The sequence below is a fragment of the Eucalyptus grandis genome, chromosome 4, assembly GCF_016545825.1.
Source record: "Eucalyptus grandis isolate ANBG69807.140 chromosome 4, ASM1654582v1, whole genome shotgun sequence".
NCBI classification, from domain to species: domain Eukaryota; kingdom Viridiplantae; phylum Streptophyta; class Magnoliopsida; order Myrtales; family Myrtaceae; genus Eucalyptus; species Eucalyptus grandis.
In genome coordinates, this window is record NC_052615.1 from 2,594,072 (window position 1) to 2,617,992 (window position 23,921).

The following is a 23,921-nucleotide window of genomic DNA, read 5'->3' on the forward strand; positions in this document are numbered from 1 at the left end:
ATCCATTATATCTAATGTACTATCATAATAACATGCTTGCTAATTGATCCTCGGTAAGGTGGTTAATCTCTTAAGTTGTTGCACTCTGCACTCTACTTCCTTCAACTCTGTAACCGCCCTCAATTTTTTGCTTGTTTGCAAGCTCGCTTTTGGGAATGAGGCTTGAGAATAACCTTGAAATGGTTTCAAAATGGGAAGCATAGTTATGCCACTATTTTTAGTTTATTATTTAAGGAAATTTTTGGTAGTGTCCTTAGGGAAATCGATAAGACTCCTTATTTATGCTTCAAAATGTAAGCTGTCCTTCCTGAAACTAGTCTCCAAAAAGCGGTTTTAAACTTTTCGGCGCTAAGAAGACGCCTTTCTTTGAAGTACTCAGTCCATTCTTTTTGTCTTTTCAAAACTGAACTCTCGTGCATACCAGAAGGCTAAGTCATACAAATAGAGCTCGTTGTTTGAACTATCTTCCATGATATTAAGCTCATAGGGTTTTTGTTTCAGTAGGTATGTCGAGGGGACTGCAATGGTGCAGGATGCCATACTAACTACAGGTTCACACCATAGAAATAACATGGACTTGGTCAAGAATTTTTGTTCAATGAGGGACCTTTGAGAGTGTGTTCTTCAACTTTTTTGCAATACAAAAAGCATGAGAGAAGAGGGAGGCTTTGAAGTGATAAAGAAGGCAATTCGGAATCTCTCACTTCACCATGAGGAGCACATTAGCGCCTATGGAGAAGGTTTACGGGAAAGCATGAAACAGCCAACTGACACATTGTCTTTGGTAATGCTTAGAAGAAGCATACCAACTACTAGTCAAATTTAAAGATTGCCTTGCTCATGGACTCAAATTTTATTGTGATGCCTGAATTACATGTATTGTTATGCAGGGAGTTGCCGATTGTGGTTGTTCAATCTGTGGGGGCCGTGACAATGAGAAGCAAAGAAAAGGTACCATGACAATGACCATACCAGTTCCCTTTTGTGCTCTATCTGAAAATCATTTGGAGATGCTCAACTTTATCAAATGATTCTAGAAACACTACCATGAAAAAAATAATACCTATAAGTATTCTTTATCATTTCTGGTCTCAGTCGATTCTATGATTGCAACCATGCAAGGAATTTTGACTTTTTAGCAATCATAAAGCATCCCCACAGTTTTGCTTCTTAAGCTGAAGTAAAGACTTGGATATCTTGGTTCTTTTAGTGCATCAAACACTTTCTGAAATGCTTCACTATTTCTGGATATCAATAAAACGTACAAAGTTCACCTGCCTTGCTCAGTTAGTTAAACGGCTTAAAATGATATACATGTTACTTGGAAGACAAGTGTCCTGCCTCAAACATGGACCCACGATGACCTCATTACTTGCTGAAACTACAATTTTGTGGAAGCCCACCATCGAGGCTGAAGCTGTTGCTGCCGAGAAGCAAGCATTGAAGGTCTAAAATTCAAATTGCTAGCTAAGAACGGCCAACTGCCTTAATTAAATTAGTGAAGACCTCCAGGCTGAGATACTATGAACCCCTTTTTCTTCAGATTTAGGTCATTGACAAATGATCCTCATGTAAATAAGGCTTCCCAAAGAAAGAGAAAATTAGGTGTCCAAGCTCGGACCTGGTCTCCATCACATTGGTTTCATCCTACATTTGCAAGTAGTTTCACCGTTATGACATTTAAGTCCACCTATTTGCCTTTAGTGTTACGGACGACTTCTTGTCTTTGTATTCTCAGTTAGACATTTCAGCATAATTCATCCAAATTTTGAGTGTCCTCATATGCTTAAGTCATTCAATTTGGCAAGTCCAACTTTCTTTTGAATAAAAGGCTGTTTGACTTCTCATTCAATAAACATGAGATTCATGAGTTAGTTTCATCTCTTCCAATGTCTTTTTAAGAGAACTTTGGGAAGTAGGTCATGCAAGTTTGTTCGTGCAACTTGGCACGTTCATTCTATTTGCAAGGCGAAGAAATGTTTCTCATTTACATGGAAAGTGCAGTACAAACATTGAGATGCAATTTGGCGGTACCTACCATTTTGCTTCTATGAAACTGAAAGTTACTCAGGGCCTTTTTCTTTTCATCTTCTCACACCAATCCAAACATCTTATTCAACAATAGAACAAATAATTAAAAATGATACTGATGCTAATTTATCAATCATGTTGTATCTAGCAGATAACAAAATTCAAGAAGCGGGATAGGTGTTTTTCTAGACAGATGGATGAGAAGACTTCACAATTCCAGGGTCCAGCTAAGGGAAAATCTGCAAACTTCTGCAATTAATAAATTTATGAAATTGCCAGTAAATTTTAATAATGTTGATAAAACATGAAAGCAATATAAAGAGACCAACATAGAGCATGAAAAAATAACAAAGATAAGTAGGAACAATGTGCGGAAAATAAACCCGATACAAGTCAGATAAAGAATATACATGGCCTTATTAGTGAGTCTTGGGATATAAGCCTCCATGAGCTAGAATTAAATTTAAGGGTAATTTTGATATATTAAAAAAAAAAAAATTCTCTACTAAAAGATACCCATTAAACAATACTTGAAACAAAGACCTATATCGAAGGGATCCATAAAAGCAATTATGAGTTTTTTTTTTAATTTCTTTCTTTCTCATTTTTTATATCTTTTTTTCTTTTTATTTAGTGGAAGAATAGATCACATACCTAGAGATGGATAGACATAAACAAAAAATATTGAAAAGGAGAGTGATTTAGTGAAACGAAATACCACCCAAAGAGATACAAAACAAAAAGATTCAATCTCGAGACTCATCCAGTCAAAAGCCACATTCATTTGAGGATAGCACTCAGCACATTTGAAGAAGACATTTGCCATTGAAAGTCGCATGTCAACGAACCGAGGAACCAAGTCATAAGTATACCGATTCTTCTATTGTTGACTTACAATAAACACGCCAGCTTTAGTACATGTATCCGAGGTAAAAAATAATTGTGTAACTGAGTGAAAAATGAGAATATGATACAGGAAAAGTTCCAACCGAGTCAACGCATGAGATGGAGCGAAAACGAACCAAGCATCATAGACTGAGATGGCCATCCAAATACAGATTTCAGATTGCAAAAACGAATTAAGATTTGAACTTAATGTTACTGCTCGGAAATTAAGGAGCAAACAAAGCAGAAATCGCAATTACTTGAGAAAGGGTTATGTGACTACGAAAACTTAAGAGAATCTTATGCAAGGAAATAGTGTTGTTAATTTTTCAATCATAACCAACATATCTGTTAAAAAATGAACTTCCAATTTATTGGTATGCATGTCAAGGCATAAATCACACTCGAACCAGTAAGGCACTAAATTGGCTCAGAACTTAAAGATCAACGAGTCGATATCGATTTCTTATCCAGAGTTTCTTATTCTTTCTCTTTGCCGTGAAATTCCAGCACCATCCACTTCAAGAATCGGAGAATTATCATCGACGCTTCAATCTTAGTTTAGAAGTCCAGAAAAATCGTATCTGAAGATATGGCACCGACCATCACCGACACAATGGCAAGATTCCAGTCAGCAATTGAAGAGATCAGCAACAAACTTAATCTGCACGAGAAACATCATAAATGGATAGAAGAAACTGGAATACACGAAAATGAGCCGCCAAAAGTGTAATAGCAAGCAATTGAACAGAGAGATGCTTGACTTAGCTTATCCGTTGGAGATGAAATCCTCTAAATGAGATAAGCACATTCCTACAATCTCGCCAGAGACTAATCGAATTCAACGAGGCAACATTACAGATCCCTCTATCGGACATTTCATCAAACATCGTCTGGGCATCGTCTCATGCAATGGCACCATCCTACTTCGACACCACTCCATTGCACACAAACGCACCACTCAAGAACCAATTAGTACATAAAACCTTACGGACAGAAGAAATGGTGAATCTCGTATGCTGCAATGGCTCAGTGATTATCCAGTAACGCGGTACGATGAAAAGACGGGAAAACAGAGAATAAGCAAATCTAGAATGAATCAGGATCACATTTAGAGTTTGATCGGGAAAGATACGACCTGGTAAATTGGAATTCGGTCGAGCTGATTACGGTCCAACTCCAGCTCAGGTTTAGCAACGAACAAGCGAACAAGAATATCAATCACGAACACACAGCATAACAGAGCAGTATGCTGTGGGGCTGTCCAGGGCAGATTTGACGATTCCAAGGGGTGTCGTTATATGTGCGTGTGTTGCCAGGGACAGGTGCGCGAGGACGAAGTACTACTGTGAAGTGTTTTGATGGCAGAAGATGAGAAAACGACGACGACGAAGAAAAAAATAATAATAATAGGGACACTCGGCCTCCGTTCTGCGACATCGGTTTTAACTTTTAGGTGAAACTGGAGCTTCTATGATCGTCGCCGAAGTGCAGAACGAACGTCTGGAGCTTCCGGAACGGACGGACAAAGATTGGAACGCGGAGAGCTAGCTTCTGAACCAGGGCGAATAAAGGATCCGAAAACAGAGCCTCTGGTGCGTCGGCTGAAGCTCTGCCACAAATTGAATCAGGAGGGAGGAGTGTAACGGTTCCAGCTAGAGAGAGAGAGAGAGAGGGGAGTCGCGTTCGCCGGAGCATCATTGCGATCAGGTTGTGGAGTCTGTCGATTGCATCCTCCGTCGTTCGTCTCTGTTTCTCCTTGCATCCATGGAGTTCAGCTCCCAACTTTCATCCGATACTCTGCGAAGGATCCGAGCAAAGAGGAAGAGATCTGTACTTCCCTCCTGCTGAGGTCGCCAAGTTGGAAAAAAAAGAGGAAAATTCTAAATTAATTAAGTTTAGGTTATTCATTTAGATGTTTACGTTTTTTTCTTTCTTCTCCCCCGTTGCTCCTCAACCAAATTGCTGCCTGGTCATTGTCACGACTCGATTCTCATCACTCCTCGTCTTGCTTGACTCGCGGAGAATTTGGGTCTCTGCAAATAAAAAAAGAAGCATATGGTTTTCTTCTTGTTTTTGAATTCGTGCCTCAACCGGCGGAGAATTTGGGTCTTCAACTTTGCGGAGGATGGGTACAAGGAACGGGGAGAACTTCGGTCTTTGACTTTGCAAAGGATGGGTACAAGGAACGGGGAGAACGTAGAAAACTTTTTTTTTTCTATTTTAGGATTTGTTAATTTTCCCTAGATTTTTTTGGACAAAATTGCCCAAATTCCAATCGTCATAAATGTCACATACTTGATAGTTGGCGAATATTTGGCTAACCAACAAGCTCATGTCCTTATTTGGAATTGATTCAACCACTTCGGATCCTTATTTGAAATAATGAGTCAATTTTAGGTCTTTATCTAACACAAAGTTCACTTCAAATCCTTATTTGAGAAAATTGGTCCACTTCGGGTCCTTATTTGAAATTTTCCCAAATATCAATCCTATAGGAAATTTACTAATATTCCAACAAATTAGTAAGCAACCAACTTCTTTTAAAATTCTACCATTGTTGCTAGTAATATACTAGCACTATAAGGAATTTACTAACACCTAATAAATTAGTAAATTACCAACTTCTTTAAAATTTACACAAAAATACCAACCTTATAAGGAATTTCCCAACATTTCACAAAATTAATTATTTGCCAACTTCTTTAAAATTTTACAAGATCGAGTAGTAAACTTCCAACATTTGATGAAATTAATTATTTGCCTTCATGAATTTGGTTGTGGGATTTTGCTTGGCAACTCACATGTTATGATGACCTCTTACAATGCCTTGAATAATTTACGACAAGAATAGACTTGGTTACCAAACATTGGAGCCATCAAAATCTGGCAAAGAAGGCAAACAAAAGAAAACATGTGGGGCTCTTTGAAGTGTTGGATCTGAATCGGAGTGTTCGTTTGGAACTAGATAGGGTCAAACCCGTGACCTCAAGCTTAACTTTTATCTGGTTAAAGAAACCATTTACAAAGTTCACCAAGTTCACGTTTTTCCTCTTTCAATACCCCAAGAAAGGAGAACGTTTTTCCTCCAAACAAATTCTTACAAATTAATTTGCTATTGGTACATTAATTACATTATTGGTAACTTACGTACCACACCTGTAAAATTTAAAAATTTAGTAATTTATTAATATATTTGGACATTGGTAAATTCCTTAAAATATAAGTGATCTACTAATTTTAATTGTGGTGGAAATTCCCTAAATCATTGGTAAATTCTTTATAGTTTTGATAGTTTATAAAGTACATTCGTAAAAATTAGAGAAGTTGGTAGTGTACTAATTTATTTGGAAAATTTCTTTTATGGATGTTATTCCACTAATCACAGTTGAAAAATTACAAAGAAGCTATTAAGTCACTCATTTATAGGAATTTGGTAAATTTATTAAAGCATTAATAAGTTACTAGTGACAATTGTATAAATTCAGAAGAGTTGGCAAGTAGATTTACTAATTCATTTGAACGTTTTGGATTGTTGACATTTTTTTATAGCGTTGGTAGTTCAAAAACCAAGCTTGTAAAAGTTGAAAAAAGTTGGTGACTTACTAATTTAGCGCCAAGTGGGCAAATTCTTTATAGAGCCGGTCATTTACTAATCAAACTTGTAATTTTTCATAAAAAAAAAATATGGTAAGTTACTAATTTTGTGGAATGTATGTAAATTTACTATAATGTCATTAAATTAATAATGATACTGTTTCGGAGGAGTTGATGATTGACTACTTTTATTTAGACGTTGGTAAAATCTCGATAAATTTAGTAATTTACTAACGGATGAACCGACAAGCAAGTCTCTTCCAGAGTTGTCTTTGAACGTTGACAGATTTACCTGGTGCGGCCATCCGTCGGGTTCATTTTCGGTATCATCGGCATGGAATCTTATTAGAGCCAAGAAAACTCTGGTTAACTGGGCACCTTTAATATGGGACAACGCCATAACCCCTCAATACCAGTTCATTCTTTGGCTTATTGTGAAGAATAGGCTTCCCACACAGGTCATGCTTATATCCTATGGTCGTATTGACTTCAATGTGTGCGCGTTTTGCAGCGAAGTCCCTAATTCGAGAGACCATCTTTTCTTCGGATGTCGCATCTCGGCTTCCTTGGCCTTCTTTTGGGCCGCCAGATGCAACCTTCCTTGGAAAAATCGTTGCTGGAATGAGGTGCTCTCTTGGGCTCGGAAGTTCCTAGCTGGTAATGACTTCTATCATAGAATAGTTCGGTTCTCCTTCGGAGCCCTTTTCCATCTCATCTGGAAGAAAAGGAATGCAATCATATTTACAGGTGAATCCCTTGTGGTTCCGGCGCTCAAAAATCACCTTATTAAGGTGGTTAGAGACAAAGCCATCACCTTTAAGAATGTCTCTCCTTCTCCGAGGAACGAAAGACTTCAAAGAGGATGGGGCTTCGATCCGGTGGTGTTTCTTAGTGGATCCGATCCTTAGACACTCCTCGCTGTCTCTCATTTCCGGTCCGCATTCTCAGGTTGACGACTGGAGGTTCGGTGGTTCCATCCTTCGGCGATGCTCCTAGTTGTTTCTTCGTGTTTTTCCTAGTGGGTTAATGCCCTTGTCCTTTTTCATCGGTTCCCCTTCACTTTTGCCAATCGGCTAAGAGTGTAGGTTTTGGATCCGATCTTTTGTAATCTTGTCCATGCTCTATAAAATTATTACCTTTACCAAAAAAAAAAAAACTGACAAGCAAGTAAACGGCAATATTAATTTGCCAACAGTATTGGAAAATTACCAGCAACACTAAGAATGAAAAGCAGGACAGAAGCAGTGGTCCTCATAGATATGAAAAGCTCTTTCATACATTCTGTTTTTTCTCTCTAATTTATTTCTTGAAAATGCGATGCATAAAGCCAAAGCTGGCATAGCTACAAGAGATTCTTATTTCTTGCTCTCGTGTAAAGCAATGTATATGTGCAGGAATTCAGATGGAACTTCTCAAGTGCGCACGTCCTAGGCCTCGGCTTTTCAGGATGAGGATAAAAATTTATTTCAATGTTTAATTAGGGGCAGATGATTAATGATAAAAATTAGGGGCAGATCTGCAAAGCTCTTTCAGATAATTGTTCCTAATTACGCAGATTCCCATTTTTTTTGTATAATTTCCATCACTGGTATTTTTTATAGCTAGAATTTTCTCTAATGTCAAATCATTCATATGAAGAGCGCCTATTTTACAAATCATGAATTTTCACTTTAGACAAAGAGGTGATAGTCAAATTCAAACGTTTTTTGAATTTTTTAGTATGTAGTGGTTCCTTTACTCGAAATTTGAGAAGAATAAATCACAGTACAATTTTCGACATTATGGAATGATTTAACGCTGAAAGAAATAGAAAACTGAAAATATCGGTATGGTTCTTCTCTAGAAGGTGAGTCGTCATTCTTTTCTATTTTCAGTTATTTTGCTTGCCGATTGATTTTGTTTTTCTTTTTTTTTGGGGGAGGGGGAGGGCATGTTTTGTTTAGAACGAATACATCCATGGTTCTATCGACAGCAACATTGCAAATCGCTTTTGAGATTTGCTAAAGGAAGGCAATATCTATTTTGTGAAGAATCATTCAGTGGTTAAGAATAAGGATACTAATCGTGTTGTTAGTGACAACAAGCACATGATTCAAGCCGTATGCCAATAAGATTCGCAAAGAAGTTGGAGATTTTGACATTGTAATGCCTTAGGTAGATTCAACATTTGTTGAAATTGAGAACCTACGCAACAAGATTGAGAAGGATTAAGTTTTGACGGGTATTACATATTACAATTTTATTACAATGATGATAATTCTTCAATCGCAAGTTGAAGAATTATTGAAAAGAGATGTCATGGGCCAAAATTTTGGAGAAGGAGCGATACTTATGAAGAATGTAAATGGAGCCATAGTGAAAACCATGCCCACTGAGCTCAAAGATAATAGGTATAGCCTAATTATCGTGTACCTAAAATTTGTATAAATTTAAGCATCTTATGCAAATTGTAACTATTCTATTGCCTTGTAGGTCCAACCTGTATGTCTTGCTTTATGGGATCACTTTGTAGATAAATATCAAAAAAACCAAATATATGTGCCTATTAAAGCATGAGATGGTCATTTTTACTAGGAGTGAGCAACGAGTTGATTAAAAGCTCCCCCATGTGATCAGGCATAAAATCAAACCGATAAGGCTAGTTTCCATGTAAAATATTTGGACACGGGCTTGGAACTAATAGGTTTCTCATTAAAGGTCGAATCGGCTCAAAACCAACCCTAATAAAATATATAACGTTATGTATGAAATTATTGTCATACAATTTGCTACAATTATAATCTCGCAATGTTCAGGAAAATTTTTAATACCATAATGAACAGTAGGGCGTAGGCTTTGCCTGCCAATGGGGATTGAGACTAGCGCATAAGTATACCTAACCAAAAGAAAAAGAAAGGCAAGGTCTAATCTCGTGAATTTAGGAAAAATACGGAAAAACAAAATAGTAATACTCAATCGAATAGTAAGAATAAAATAATTCTATAAAGAGTGCCTAATTATTAAAATCAATATATCTATATTTATAATATAGGAAAGGAAAAGGACAAAACTTTGATTAGATAATATTTCCATGGTGGTTAAAGAAAAAGGGATTGGGAAGGCCATCCAATAAGAAAGATATAACTTTTTCAACCTTTTTACAACCAGCTTAACCATTACGAGATTTCTTGGAATATCAAATACTTGCCGGTGTTTTGGTTTGTAACTCAGAACATTTCACTTTTATCGCTAAAACTGTTCCTACTAAAATATGATTGTTCCATATGAAAGAATCATTCTGTCGAACAAAAGAAAGTAATAAGACATGACCCCTTTTGCGAGAATGAAATGCAAAGAAATCCCTTTCTTGTGGGAACGGTAACTGAGGAGGCAAAGAAAGGGATCAATTCCCAAGTTTCCTTCTTGTGTGGACATAAGAAAGGAATGTTCCTCTTTTCTTTCTCTATATAATGTGCAGCAAGGACAAATGCAGGCCGCACTCAAGAACCATTCCTTCACTATTTCTTATCTTGTTGCTTGCATTTCATTCGGGCTTGCTGCTGTCAAATTCGGTCCTTCAGTATCACCGGTACTCCTGGTAATTTCGCTCTCTAAGTTATTTTCACCATGCATGCATCGGATTATTGTTTTAAGAACCATAAGATCAGTGATTTATTTTCACCAGAATTTTCCTTTGCCTTTGCAAGCATGTTAGACTAGTTAACACTAGGAGCACGCACGATCTAAGACAAACTGTTCACGAACCTTGGACCTAACTGCGGTGGGTCCCATATGCATATTGTTTTAGGCCTTATCTTGTAATCTGCGTAAAATATGAGAATTCTTATCTTCAACAAATCTAGTTGGTCCACCTCCCCCGATGGATTTTAAGGTCCACACTTTCGCAAGAACGTGCAACACCCGCTATCCTTATTGAAGATCTCAAGCATCTTGCCAAATGCTTTGTGAAATCTTCAGTTTCATGTTAGTACTTGTGCTATTACTCATAATTGGACCGGATTTCAAATGATCGCCATTCTATATTTTTTTTTTCTTCGTGCAGAATAGGTTATGTGTTGGAGTGCATGTGTCTTACTTGCTCGATGTGATATAGAATAGAACTTGAGTGTGGTACCCATAGAAATCAGAAAAGTGGCTTGATATAGAGTTTCAGACGAGATTGTGCACAAATTGACAAGGACAGTGGACCTTAGACTCAATATCTTCATTTGTCTTGTTCTCTGACAGGTACGATCTTGCAAAGGAAAATTAAAGCGAACGAAAATTTTCTAGGTTTATAACGTAAGCTTTAATACCGACTTTGTCATACCTCAAATTAATCCCAAGAAGAATTATTGGTCATCTTCTCAAAAAATAAAAATAAAGGATGAAGCATTTGAAAAAATAAAAGTGTTTGTCCTTGGAGACGCAATTTCATTTCACAAATCTCGTCTGCTTCTGGGTCTCGGGACTGTTAGACATATTGTTAGATAGAATCAATCTGCTGAATAAGTATTTCGATAACTTCAACACCAGCATTTCCATTGCCTTTGCAAGCACGTTAGACTAGTAAACAAAGTAATCACCAAATATCTTAGACAAACCAATCGTGGACCCTGGACGCGACCTCGGTAGTCCAATGTGCATTTTTTATTTGGGCTTGCGTAGATGGTTGAAGTTTTTATCCTTGGAAGATTAGATACTTGCCAACATTTTGGGTTTTACACTTCAACATTTCACTTTTGGCGCTTACACTGTTCATGCTAAAATATGATTATTGGATATGAAAAGAACCATTCTGTCGAACTAACAAAAGTAATCAGACGTGACCCCTCTACAAGAATGAAATGCAAAGAAATCCCTTTCTTTTGGTAACGGTAATTGAGGGGACAAAGAAAGGGATCTTTCTCTATATGAAGTGCGACGAGCGTAAATGCAGGCAGCACTCAGGAACCATTTCTTTATCATTTCTAATCTTGTTGCTTGTATTTCACTCAGGCTCGCTGCTGTCAAATTCGATCCTTCGGTATCATCCATACTTCTGGTAATTTCGCTCTCAGTTCTCTTCACCATGCATGCATCGGTTTATTGTTTTATGAACCATAGAGATCACTGATTTGTTTTCACTAGCAATTTCATTGCCTTCGAGAGCATGTTAGACAAGTAAACACAAGAAGCACGTAAAGTCTTAGACAATAATTACGGACCTCGGACCCGACTTTTGTGGGGCCCCATATGCATATTGATTTAGGCCTCCCTCTTGTAATATGCGTGGATGATGAGAATTCCTATTTTCAACATCTTAAGTTGGTCCCCCCGCAGCCCGCGTGGTGGATTTCAAGCTCTACACTTTCACAAGCATCAGCAAAACAACTAAATGCTTTTTCTTTTTCTTTTTTCAATTTAGTCTCATTTCAGGCGCATTGCTCGTGTGAAATCATCTGTAGTAAGTCCCTGATAATGGCATTTGTCAGTAAATTTATGAAATTGCATAAAGGAATAATATATTTATGAATTATTAAACAAACCCGACAGTAGGTTTTCCTCCGCATTTTTGCTCTTTTCAGTTTTCATAATAGCTTTTCCTCCGCATTTTTCTCAAGTGATAGATTGCTCCTTTGCCTAACTAAGATGAGCAACACCGACAGTTGCTCAACCTTCATTATCATGCAATCGTAGTCATTATTATGAAACACATTAACCATAAGGAATGACCAAATTATACATTAGACAATGTTTTCTCTAGAAAACTATAAATTTAGTTGTCTATTCGGATGTAAAAGGTTGATGTGGCTCAACCTTCATTATTATGCAAGGTGTATTTGGTCTGTTGAGCCTAAGGTGACTCTACTTAGATTTGATGGATGCTTTTGAATGTGAGCAGCATACTTAAGCCTCATGTCAAACATATCGCTGGGAAGTGCAAATCTACTTCTTATGGTTTGATAATGGTCATTTTGGAGTGCCGCGAGGAGTTCATTCTTCAAGAGTTGTGTAATAATGCTGCCTTGACATGAATGTTAAAGTTTCAGAAGTTATTTATGGTCATAATTGGTAAAGGATCCCTGCTAGATCTGATTTTCTGTTGAAATCTAAGCAAGCGTACGTGATTAAATCTTGCCATGCTTTCATGCCATTTGCTGACGCTTGGGTATTAGTCAGAAATAGGAAGTCCAAGTTGCTGTGTCATCGACCTATTTGGATTGACAATAATGTTCCTAAGGATGGGTTGATACCCTGAACAAGCTGCTTCTTAATGATAGACTTACCACTGTTGTGCAGTAAATTGCACTTGTTATCTATGTGATGTTTATTTTTGAATCTAGGTGTCACCTTTAAGTGCTCTTTCAACAAGACAGTTTCGGGACACGTCTTTTCTCTGTGAAGCTAACAAAGCAATTGGGTGTGAGCACATTGAATTTCAGTCGGCTTTTCAAAACCTCAAAGGGAAAACTTTTTCGAAAACTCTACTAGGGCTTTGCTTCGAATGAGACTATTTACTTTATCTAGACTGAAAGGAACTCTATGCTTTATGATGTCCCTTCCCGTTCTACTAATTGAGTGATTAGTTTTATAATATTTAATGAAAACTCAAAATAGAACATTTTAATAGAGGTGGGCAATTGGACTGGTTCAATTCGAGAACCGAATCAAACCGAGCCAGACTGATTTTAGGATGGTTCAAGGACTGGTTCAGTCCCGGGTAAAAGTTCTGGGAGCCGGCCTTGACCAATTCAATTCTTGATTTTATATCTTGAACCGGTCAGTCTCTACCTGAAAACCAGCTTTGCAAGGTTAATTCTCGGGCAGAACTGGTTTTCATGCAAAACCAATCCTGAATCTTTTTTATTTAAACTCCACTTATTTTCTAGTTCTCACACTCAAATTTGGCCCCCTCTCTCTCTCTCTCTCTCTCTCAGTCTCTCTAGTCTCTCGACTTTTTGCAGTGGTACTCTCAATCCCTCTCTCTCCTGTCTTGCGGACGGCCTCTGTCTCGGTCTCGCCAGCGCCGTCTCATCTCCGTCTCTCGCCATCTCGGGGGTTGTGGGCTTTGCTTTTGTTGGTCGACCGACAGTTAGCCCATTATTAGCCAGGTTCGTGCTTTCTTATAGCAACTAATTAGAGAGAAGCTCTGTGCTTATCTGAAGATGAATATAGCCTGAGCATTGCACGAGCAATAATTTTTATTACAATTGATTTGCCTTGATCTTTTACCTATTATGATATGGCTCAAATTTGACCGTAACATTTCGAAATTGAAAAAAGAAAAAAATCCTTTTGCATCACTCAAGATCACTCATCTTTGAGCGAAACAATGATTGCTCGGAGAAATTATCAACGTCTTTTATTTGGATTTATAGATATGACTTATACGGTGTAAACGTGGCCCTCGACGTTTACATATTAGGCTATTAGCGTTCTCCAAAATGGGCACATAAAAACACATAAAATATCCCCAGCTTCCAATTCTAAATAGAATTAAAAAAAGAAAATTAGCCAACTTCAAGAGCTGTTTTACCATCGCACATATTAAAATTAAAAGTTAAAAAACATCCTCATCAGCTTGCTTTTATGAGCCCACCGCAAATTGGTACTTCAATACCAATGTATAATTTCTTTTCACAAAATGTTTCAAACTACTTCATTCACACGATACTTCATAATCTATTCTTTTCCTTTTACTTATTTATTTGGGCAAATGCAAAGATTCACGAACATACATTCATTTACCATGTGAAAAGTGAGATTTTGAAGTTGCCCAGGCAGCTATAATAGCATTCTGTCTTCTCAAGATCGAAATCCCGTTAACTTTAATACTTTGATGTCACTACTAAACAACGAAACCATAAAGATGGGCATCATTCGAAAAAAGCAGAGATTCATGAACATAAATTTTTTTGCCGAGTGAAGTTAGATGCCGAAGTTGCCCAGACAGCTATAATACTTTTCTATCTTCTCAAGAGCCAGGCCCAATTGATTTTAGTACTTGACGTTATTACTCAAAAGTTGGGGCATGCATTTGAATGTACGTCAATTTCTAAGGAAAGCATGTGAACGTGCATGGTTTTCTAAGGAAAGCATGTGATGAAACTATTAAAATGGGCCCCATTAGAAAATGATGGGAGCATTAAAATTTATGAAAAAGAAATGACATCCATAAAATGCCTAAATATATGATTTTACGTTGCATAAATGGACAAGTTTTGGTATTGCCTAGTATAGGAAGAAATCTTTCACGAAATTTATTTAGAGAATAGGAAAAAATATGGAACGAATGAAAATGTAGAGAAGTATTTATTCAGAGAAAGCAATTAAATTTGAGAGATTTGCAAGGAGAGTGAACTTTCCTAATCGAATTGGAATGTTTTAAAATAATATTAATAATGTCCCATAACAACATGAAGAAGAGTTTCGAATTGAAAGGTATAGTGTTCATATCAAGGCGATAACAAATTGATTATGCTACCCACGCATACAGAACTTTCTATTTTCATGGAAAGAATCTCTATACTAATGTATATTGCGTGTGTATGTCCATATACCCTAATTTATAACAGTTCGCACCTCACGTAAGTTTTGATAGTAACTTTGTCATACATCAATTCCATCCCAAGAATTTAGAGAACGGTTGGCTATCCTTTGAAATGAAATTAAAGAACGAAGCCTCGAACTAAAAATAGTAATTTCAAACAAAAATGTTGACAAAACCTTCCATTGAATGATAATTATAACAAAATCTAGTAAATCATTAGTCGACCAAAATATAGAAATTCTTTAACCCTCTCTGAATCGCTGTAACGTAATTAATGCAATTTTTGAAAATTCGGGAGTCTCTATCCAATGAAAGCCGAGTTGTGGGGTGGTTTATGAAACTGTTGCGAGATAATCCTTAAAAAAATAGATGAAAAAGCCGAGCTTCTTTTGAAAAGATTGATTCTTGGGGAAAGTCAATTTCATCTGGAATTTTGCACCAATAACTACACCTAGATTTAATTCTTAATAACATCTTAATTAGGATGATTTGGACAAACCAATCGCAGACCTCGGTGGATCCCATATGCATTATTGATTTTCTTTTCTTGCGTGGATCCTATCTTCAATAACACGAGTCGATCAAAGAAGTTGAAAATTAGATTTGTCAACATTTTGATTTGCCAGTCTTACGTAAGTGTCAACCTAAACTTCTTATACAGGTTTTGAGAAGCCTATACCCCTGGAACGACCGTACTGGTATCTTCTGATCCATAGAGAGACAAAGAAAAAGGAAGACCAAGAACAAAAATGGCAGAAGCTGTCATTGTTAGCATTGTGGGGGAGATCGTTGCTAGTCTAGCTCCTCAAGCAATAGAAAATATTGGAAAGTTATGGGGCGACAAGCATGAACTCGAGGCACTTAGGGACACAGTCTCCACGCTTCAAGCTGTGCTGGATGATGCAGAGGAGCAATACTACCGGAGTCACGAAATCAAAGATTGGGTTGATAGACTGAAAGGCGTTTTTTATGACGCACTGGACGTGCTTGAGGAATACAATGTAGAAGCTACGCGACGAGAACTGAGAGGCCACAATAAAATATTCAAGGAGGTAAGGAAATTTTTCTCTGGTTCAAACCAGGTTGCTTTTATATTGAAGATGAGTTACAAAGTAAGAGCAATGAGGAAAAGAATAGAAACCATTAAGGCTGACAGAAAATTCGACTTGAACATGCTCCCCCAGAGAGAGTGGAGATCCTTTGCATGTGAGGGGGATATTATAGGGAGAGATGATGATAAGGAGATTGTTAAGAAATTTTTATTGGACTCAGACGTGAAAGGGAATGTTTCCATCCTTCCAATAGTTGGTACTGGTGGGCTTGAAAAAACAACTCTTGCTCAACGTGTATATAATGATAAGATGGTCAGTGAACATTTTGAATTGAAAATGTGGGTATGTGTCTTTGATGACTTTGACATGATAAAAATAGTGAAAAATATCTTAGCTTGTGTGACGGAGGAGGTACTGAATCATGATGCGTTGGAACAATTACAAAAGAAACTGAGGGACAAAATTGGCGGAAAGAGATATCTTTTAGTTTTAGATGATTATTGGGATGAAGAACTAGAAACATGGCACAAATTAAAAATATTATTGATGGGAGGTGCTAGAGGAAGCAAGATTCTTATAACTACACGTCTTCGTTCGGTTGCGGAGATCACCTGCACTACTTCACCTCATCTTCTCGGGGGATTATCTGAAATGGAGTCTATTGATTTATTAATGCAAATGGCTTTTCCAAAAGAAGAGGAGACACAAGATCCTGACTTGCGACCTATTGGCGAAGAGATAGCTAGAAAGTGCTTTGGTGTTCCATTGGTTGTTCGAACTGTTGGAAGCTTACTATTTTCTAAGAAAACAAAAGCCGAATGGTTACATTTCAAAGATTATAAGCTCCCAGAAGTATGTCGAAGTGAAGAAGAAATAATATCGGTTCTTAGGCTAAGTTACGACAATCTTCCTTCACATTTAAAACAATGTTTCGCTTTTTGTTCATTGTTTCCCAAAGATGATAAGATAAATAAGCAGACTTTGGTCGATCTTTGGGTGGCAGAAGGATTCATCAAGCCATCAAATACAAGTGAGCCTTTAGAAGACATTGCCCATGAATATTTCATGAATCTACTTTGGAGTAACTTTTTTCAAGATTTTAAAAAAGATCCGATCACGAAAATAGAGACTTGCAAAATGCATGATTTGATGCATGATCTAGCTTGCTTGGTTGCAGGGAATGAGTGTCGTGTGGTAGGGAATGACACAAAATTCATAGATGGAAGAACTCGTCATATATCCATGGGTGACCTTCCCCTTCCATTCCCACACTTGGAAGCAAGTCGCTTGAGAACATTAATTTTTTTGGGGGGAAGTAGTGAAGTAGATTTACGCCAAATCATGCGTTTCAAAAGGTTGCACGTCTTGGATCTACATTGCACAAATTTCAAGAAGCTGCGGTCCATCTGTGAGTTGAAGTATCTCACGTATCTTGATCTCTCTGACAATTGCCAATTCAAAAGGCTTCCTAACTCCATTTTGGAATTGCAGAATTTGCAAATGCTTAATCTTGATGGTTGTGTTTGCCTTGAAGAATTACCAAGGGGAATAAGGAAATTAGTTAGCCTTCGAAATCTAGGCATAAAATACTGTAAGAAACTTAGTTATGTTCCCCGTGGACTAGGGCAATTGAGTTCTCTACATAGGCTGAACTGCTTCATTTTGCCCAAAGACAAAGCTCGTGCAAAGAATTATGGCAAACTCGGGGAGCTATATGGCCTTAATAACATCCGGGGAAGCCTTTGCATTGAAAATTTGGGACACGTAACAGATGCAGTAGAAGAATACAAGGCTGCAAACTTGACAGGGAAGCAGTCTCTGGAATCTTTGGAACTTAAATGGGGTGGTTTCAATACTGATGACGCAATAATTTGACTGGGACTAGAAATGAAGCTCTATTGGATGGACTGCAGCCGCCCTCAAATCTGCAGGAGTTGACGATCATTGGATATGAAGGTGAGAGCTTTCCAAGGTGGATGATGGATAGCCTCGTGTCTTCCTTGCCAAATTTAGTTGAGGTAGTGTTTAAAGACTGTGGAAGATGTAAACGTCTCTCTCCACTAGGCCAATTACCTCACCTCAAGAGTTTACGGATTTCGAGGCTGGATGAACTAGAAAACATCGAGTCTGGCCATTCATCCACTTTAACAGCATCGTTTCCTAGTCTATTGAAATTACATATTTTTTACTGTAAGAAGTTGAAAGCCATGCCATTGACTTCTCATCTTGGGGATAATATATTTGGCCAACGTGTGCGACACCTACCCAACCTCGTGGATCTCTTTGTCCAGCTATGTGATGAGCTGGATTTATGCAAAGACGAAAGCGGCAACATCTTGGATTTCCAGGGACTTCAAAGTCTCCGCTATGTAAATATTAAGGGCCTTCCCAAACTAGCATATCTCCCAAAGTGGCTTGTCCAAGCTAGCAATCTCGAGCTTCTCAAAATTGACGATTGTGATTTGAAGGCATTACCAGAGCAAATCGAGGCCTTTCAATCACTTAAACGGCTTGAAATCATTTGTTGTCACTCGTTGACATCATTACCTAAAGGAATGCGAAAGCTCGCATCTCTTACTGACCTAGTTTTCCAGGTTTGCGTGAAGCTGGATATATCCGAAGATGAAAGTGGCAACATCTTGGATTTCCATGGAGGCCTTCAGAGTCTCCGCTCCGTGATGATCAATGACCTTCCCAAACTGACATCTCTCCCACAGTGGCTTCTACAAGCCCGCAATCTCGTGTGTCTCAAAATTGAGGAATGCCACAATTTGAAGGATATACCAGAGCAGATCGAGGCCCTTCAATCACTTCAAAATCTCGAAATCATGGGGTGCTCCTCGTTGACATCATTCCCTGAAGCAATGCGAAGGCTCACATCCCTTACTCACCTACAAATCTTCGATTGCGAAGAATTGGAGGAGAAATGCACAAGACAAGTAGGCGAGAACTGGGACAAGATCGCTCATATCCCAAACATAGAAATTGGATCGGATACAGGGAGCATTGTTTCCCAGATTGCTCATATCCGGCGCATACAACTTGGATTGCGGATTGTGCGCTAATTTTCTTCACTGAAGGTATGTGGGGACCTTGTTTCCTAGATTTTTACATGAATAATTTTTCAAATTGTGTTTCGAATACTTGATTTGATTTTGGGGGACATGGACAGATCGCTGAAGAGGGAGAGGGAGAGAGAGAGAGAGAGAGAGAGAGAGGGGCTTGCAACATGATTTGGTTATGGAGAGAGAGGACAATGCCCACTGAGTTCAGCATGTGGTTTTTAACTTTGAATTGTTGGTGCTTCTAGAGAATTTCTTAGCAAAGTTGAGTACATCTGTTTGGCGTCATATGAATTTGTTTCTGTATCTTTTGATTTATTGCTTGATCTGGTGAAGATGAGCCAGGTTTGCTGATTTGGCTTCTCGAACTGGACTCTTGCAGCTCTAGAAACTATTATGATGTGTGGTTGGTGGCTGCCATTTCAAATTTTCAATGCATTTTGGTTTTGGATCATCATGCTCTGTATTTGATAAGTGGGGGTCTGTACTTTTAAGTTGTTTGTGTTTTAACCTCGCTATTTATGCTTCGAAAATGCAAGAGTTCTTCCCACTTGAAACTAGTCTTCAAAAAGTGGTTTCATGAGATTAAGCTTAGGACAAAGGTGCTAGCAATTGCTAAAGAGACCCTTTCTTTTGAAGTACCCAATCCATTCTTTTATCTTTTCGAAACTAAACTCTCATCATACCAGAAGGCCAAGTCGTACAAATAGAGCTCGTCATTTGAACTATCTTCCATGAGATTAAGCTCCCCCCCTTTTCTGTTTTAGTAGATATGTATGTTGCTTACACAACTTTATTTTTCAGGTTGGTAAAAAATGGCGTAGATTTTGGCACCAATGATATAATGCTAGATGAGGATCACAAAGAAGTCCTTGACCGCCACTCCCAAGACAGGAAACACGTGGATTTCTCTATTTCTACAACAGAGGAAGAGTGGAAACACCAATAGCTTTTCTAAGTTCAGGGCGTATGCTTTGAAGTCCGAGAAAATACTACTACAGGCTGGAGAGTCTTTTAAACTTGGATGTCACCCCCTATGCTGATATGATGATTGCACAATACATATGGTATGTTTTGATGCACTAAAACCTTTTAAGTGCGATGCACAAAAAGATGAACAGTTCTAGAACTATTCTGTACTCACCTAAGAATTGCAGGTTGCCCAAAATTGGAGGAGAGGTGCCAAAAAGATGTAGGCGGGGACTAGTATGAGATATTTCATATCCTGCGGATAGAGTTGATAACGGTATCTATAAACACTACCTGATTCAAATGGGGCACAGAGACAGATCACTAGAAGGTTTGTACATTGCTTTATTCGCAAACATGCGAGAAAAATTAAGAAAATTCATACTTTTCTTCATCCAATTCCGAGCTCATTAAATCTGGCTTGTGACTCATGCTGTAGATATAGTTTGCAATTTGCTTATTTGTTTGCAATTTGCTTATTTGATTTCACAAGGAGCAAAATGCCTGCACACTTCTAGAAAACTCTCATAGATGAGGTGATGAAATGTTTTTCTAGAGAACGGCTTCTAGTTTGCTTCCCTTAAAAATAACTTTATCTCAAATGTGTTCCCACAGAATCAGAGGTTCTAACATAGATCTACCCAGCAAATCAAGGGAATGATTGGCGATAATAAAATATGTTGTGTTTTTCCTTTTTACACGTTACATGTTACTGATTTATTAATTCCTGAAATCAGGCGATCCCTAGACCACCCATCTGAACTTTCAAAGTGGAATTACTATGGATCAAGTAGTGGTCAAGCTCCAAGGGAGGATAGAGAAGTGATCTCATTGTTAGCATTTGACAGCAACATTGGGAAAACTAAAAGCTGCAAATTGTTTTGTATAATATCACAGTTTCTGAAGTCTTTATGTGAAGAGTTCGAAAAAAATGCACATTCTTGGTTTGCGGTTCAACCATTCTGCAGAGGTTCTTAGGTAAATCCTTTGCCGATTTGGGCATCATCTTAAGCAATTGAGCAAACATTAAGTCTTATGACCGTTGGACTGGGAGTCTAATATATGACCTCCGTGTTGATCATTGCAAGATTGTCTTGTTCATTTCGTTTGGTTGACAATTGACATGGACTTCATCTCTTTGTGACAACAGTGTCTGCAAAAGAAATGCATGCTGTGTGAGGCAGAATGAATGAACAAATCAGTACTCATTGCTATCGTTTATTTTGATGATTAAATCAATCACTACCAATTTTAAGTCTATGTTGTGGACTTCGTGTGGAATCAATTTCTCTTGTATGCACTTGTCTTAGATTTTTCTTGTTCTATGTCTTAACTTGGTCATACTGATTATTGTTATGTTCAGTAGTCTTGCTCTGTCATGGCGATATCTGATAGATATTTTCGCTAGAGCTGTTGGCAAGAGTAATTTGCAATTGTGCCAAGTTTGTGAAAGAAGAAAGTTATTAAATGTGATTACCTTTGATTTTGAGAGAAAAGAATTTGGTGCACTGTCAAGATTCACGAGTTGATCATCCATTATATCTAATGAAATATCAGAATAACATGTTTGCTGATTGATCCTTGGGAAGTTGGTTAATCTCTTAAAACTGTTGTTGTCTGCTTCCTTCGACTGTGTAACTACCCTCAGTTTTTTACTTGTTCACAAGCTCTTTTTGGGATTGAGGCCTGAGAAAAACCTTGAAATGGCTCTAAAAGATGAAGTATAGTTATGCCACTATTTTTAATTAATTTTTCAAGGAGAATGTGGTGGTATCCTTAGGGCAATCGATAAGACTAGCTATTTATGCTTCAAAAATGTAAGTTTTTCCTAATTGAAACTAGTCTTCAAAAAGTGGTCTAGCACTTGCTAAAGAGACCCTTTCTTTAAGGTGCCCAGTCCATTCTTTTATCTTTTCAGAATTAAGCTCCCATGCATACCAGAAGGTCAAGTCATACAAATAGAGCTCGTTGTTTGAACCATCTTCCATGAGATTAAGCTCCCATATTTTTTTGTTTTAGTTGATATGTCTATAACTCACGCTACTTTAATTTTCAGACAAGGCAAAAATTGTGCAGATTTTGGCATTGATGATACAATGCTAAATGAGGATCACAAAGAGCTCATTGACTGCCAGTCCCAGGATAGCGAAAACGCATGGAATTCTCTCTTGCTAAAAAAGAAGAGGAGTGGAAACACCAAGAGCTTTTATGAGTTCAGGGTGTATGCTTTGAAATCCGAGAACTATACTACTCCAAGTTCGAGAGTCTTCTCAACTTGGACGTCATGCCCACCGATATGATAATTGCATAATGCATTTGGTATGTTTTCATGCCTAAAACCTTTAAGCCCGGTGCACAAAACGATGAACAATGCTAGAACTATTCTGTACTGAGATTATAAGTTTGCATTTTTCTTCAATCTCTATCAGAAAATGTATGTCATATATTTTATGCACATTCAACAATTGACGCCATTTTTATTCCCCAATTTCTGTGTTAGCAAATCGTGTTTCACATTTTAATGTTAGTCTAACAATGAGACAAGATCAGATATTCTGGCATAGATTTGCCCAGCAAATTAAGGGTACGAATGGTGTCAATAAAATATGTAGTGTTTTTCTTGTTACGTGCTACATGCTATTGATCTTTTGATTCCTGAATAATTGGATGATCCCTAGATCTATTTGCCCATCTAGTGGAACTATGATGGATCAAGTACTAGTCAAGCTCCGGGGGAGGATAGTGAAGTGATCTTATGGTAAGATGACATAGACCTGAAACTATGTTACTATATTTACCTTCACATCATTTCATCAATTTCATGATTTTTTAACAGCCGTCAAGAAATTTTAAGGATCCTTTCCTAGATGGCAATGATATCTTGGTAATCATCCCCAAAACAAGTATTATGTTGCCAAAAATTGTTCATCCATCTTATCATCTGAACAAATTAATCAAACGAGAAAGGCTTTTCAATTAGTTTACGGAGAATTATTGTTCGTCTGCAGACTATTTGTGATTCAAACATACCTGCTGGCGAGCCGATCCCAACGAAGATACGTGCTAGGGTTGCTGAAATTTTCAGTAACCCATTATTAATGAAGTTTCGTGGTAGGAGATCCAAAAACATGAGTTTTCTATCGTGCACTAGAAAGTTTTGAAATCGCTAGGTTCATGATTTTTGGCTAAATGTTCCCACTAGCTATAGGATGAGCAAGAAAACACCCAACTGCAGATAAATGTTCAACTGCCATTGGGTTGGCCTGTTGGAGGATATCCAGGTCCCCAGGTGAGAAATTGTTTCATCAATAATTTTTCTATATATTGATGGGTCTAGGCTAAGTTGATAGGAAAATTTGTAATGAAACAAGGCTTTATGTCCATATAGGGGCCTTATTATTGTGGTGTTAAGGCTGATGAGTCATTCGGCTGAGACATATCCAATGCTCACTACAAGGCTTGCTTATATGCCGGTGCCAAAATTAGTGGCACCAATGGAGAGGTGATGCCGAGCCAAGTAATATCTGACCTCCATCTGGCCTGTTGTTTCGGAAAGGGAATTAAAAAATAAAAAAGAAAAAGAAAAAGAAAAAGCACAGAACTATTGCCATCAACACTGGCTTCTAATCTGTAGTAAGAGTACCAAGTGGGACGAAGAGTGGGAATTGAAGCAGTAGATCATATATGGTGTTCAAGGTACCTTCTTGAGGTGAAATTTCAATTACTTGCTCAAAGAAAATAATGGAATGCCATTAACGGCAAACAAAATAAGTGCATATAGGCATTTTCTACAATAGTCAAATACTTAGTTGT

The 23,921-nt window shown here is 37.7% G+C and overlaps 2 protein-coding genes and 1 long non-coding RNA gene across 3 annotated transcripts; all 3 read left to right on the forward strand.

Annotated features, from left to right (window-relative positions):
- The first annotated feature begins 524 nt into the window (after nt 1-524).
- LOC120292427 (glutamine synthetase, chloroplastic-like) lies at nt 525-1,067 on the forward strand. Its single transcript, XM_039310599.1, has 2 exons — nt 525-784; nt 891-1,067. The coding sequence occupies exons 1-2, from the start codon at nt 650-652 to the stop codon at nt 1,029-1,031; spliced, it is 276 nt and encodes a 91-aa protein (XP_039166533.1). The 5' UTR covers nt 525-649; the 3' UTR covers nt 1,032-1,067.
- A 14,707-nt stretch (nt 1,068-15,774) lies between these two features.
- LOC120292928 (disease resistance protein RGA2-like) lies at nt 15,775-17,952 on the forward strand. Its single transcript, XM_039311487.1, has 2 exons — nt 15,775-16,929; nt 17,569-17,952. The coding sequence occupies exons 1-2, from the start codon at nt 15,775-15,777 to the stop codon at nt 17,950-17,952; spliced, it is 1,539 nt and encodes a 512-aa protein (XP_039167421.1).
- Nucleotides 17,953-20,577: 2,625 nt separating this feature from the next.
- Nucleotides 20,578-22,573, forward strand: LOC108957444. The gene is made up of 2 exons (XR_005550256.1): nt 20,578-21,086; nt 22,165-22,573. It is a non-coding gene; the product is annotated as an uncharacterized LOC108957444 (long non-coding RNA).
- Nucleotides 22,574-23,921: the final 1,348 nt, after the last annotated feature.

Excerpts from the sequence above, each read along its gene's own strand:
- LOC120292928 (XM_039311487.1), top strand. The coding sequence starts at position 15,775 with ATGGCAGAAGCTGTCATTGTTAGCATTGTGGGGGAGATCGTTGCTAGT. Across the intron at positions 16,930-17,568 it reads AAGATTATAAGCTCCCAGAA|AATTTGCAAATGCTTAATCT; the intron begins GTATGTCGAAGT and ends TTGGAATTGCAG.
- LOC120292427 (XM_039310599.1), top strand. The coding sequence starts at position 650 with ATGAGAGAAGAGGGAGGCTTTGAAGTGATAAAGAAGGCAATTCGGAAT. Across the intron at positions 785-890 it reads CAACTGACACATTGTCTTTG|GGAGTTGCCGATTGTGGTTG; the intron begins GTAATGCTTAGA and ends ATTGTTATGCAG.